This window comes from Haliaeetus leucocephalus, unplaced genomic scaffold (genome assembly GCF_000737465.1).
Source record: "Haliaeetus leucocephalus isolate CR32 unplaced genomic scaffold, Haliaeetus_leucocephalus-4.0 Scaffold151, whole genome shotgun sequence".
In the NCBI taxonomy this organism is placed as follows: Eukaryota; Metazoa; Chordata; class Aves; order Accipitriformes; family Accipitridae; genus Haliaeetus; species Haliaeetus leucocephalus.
The window spans coordinates 3,381,363-3,382,116 of record NW_010972587.1 but is presented as its reverse complement, the minus strand read 5'-3'; the positions used below and the strand labels follow the sequence as shown (position 1 = coordinate 3,382,116).

The 754-nt window shown below is 69.5% G+C and overlaps 1 protein-coding gene across 3 annotated transcripts in view; it reads right to left on the bottom strand.

Annotated features, from left to right (window-relative positions):
• The window catches only part of TBC1D15 (TBC1 domain family, member 15), a 35,507-nt gene extending 35,325 nt beyond the window's left edge, over positions 1–182 (bottom strand). For all 3 annotated transcript variants that reach the window (XR_774005.1, XM_010561786.1, XM_010561788.1), the window contains exon 1: positions 95–182. Coding sequence is in view for 2 of the 3 variants with exons in the window: in XM_010561786.1 (XP_010560088.1) it covers positions 95–118 (24 nt within the window). In the remaining variant the exon portion in view is untranslated. The remainder of the gene's footprint in view (positions 1–94) is intronic.
• Between the last annotated feature and the right edge of the window lie 572 nt (positions 183–754).

The window sequence follows — 754 nt, the reverse complement described above, 5'->3', positions numbered from 1 at the left end:
GGGCGACCCCAGCGGCGGGGGGAACCCCCGAAGAGGAGAGGAGGGCAGCCGTCGCCACCCGCGCGGAGAGGCGGGCCCAGCCCGCCGCCGTTACCTTGCCGCTCGGAGGCGCCGCCATGTTGCCTACGAGTGTTTATGATGACGTTGCGCTCTTCACGTGCTTCCCCTCCGCTCCACAACAACCCCCGTCAGCCCCTACGCGGCCGCGCGGGCGGCGCAGGCGCGCTCGGGCGGGACACGCCCCCCCCAACCTCCCGGCCGAGGAAAGGCGCCACGGCCAACAGGGCCGGGCCCGGCTGGGGGGCGGGGCGAAGGAGCCCCGCCCCCCCATCGCGCGGGTGCTTCCGCGAGCGGCGGCCTCTTCTCCTCAGAGGCCGCCGGCAGGAAAGAGGAGAAAATGGCGGGTTCATTTCTTGGTTTGGTTGGTTTGTTTTTTAATCCAAAGGTCGCGCTCCTTTCGCTCGTTTCGAATCCCTCGCACGCAGCTCCCTGCGAGACTGGCCGGCGCCCAGCCGCGGGGAAGCGGCTTGGCCGTGGGCCGGGCGGGTAGGCCCCGCGGCCTGTCCCTCATCCCCCCCTCAGAGGTTTATAAGAGAGTTGTGGGGGGTTAAGGAGGCGGTGAAGGACAAAGCAGCAGTAATACGTTTATCCAGCGGGGGCACTACGGAACGGCCAAGGCACCTGCCCGGGCGCCCGGGACGGCAGCCGGCCTCCACAGCGAGGAGAGCAAGAGAGAGCCGGCTGGAGCGTGTGA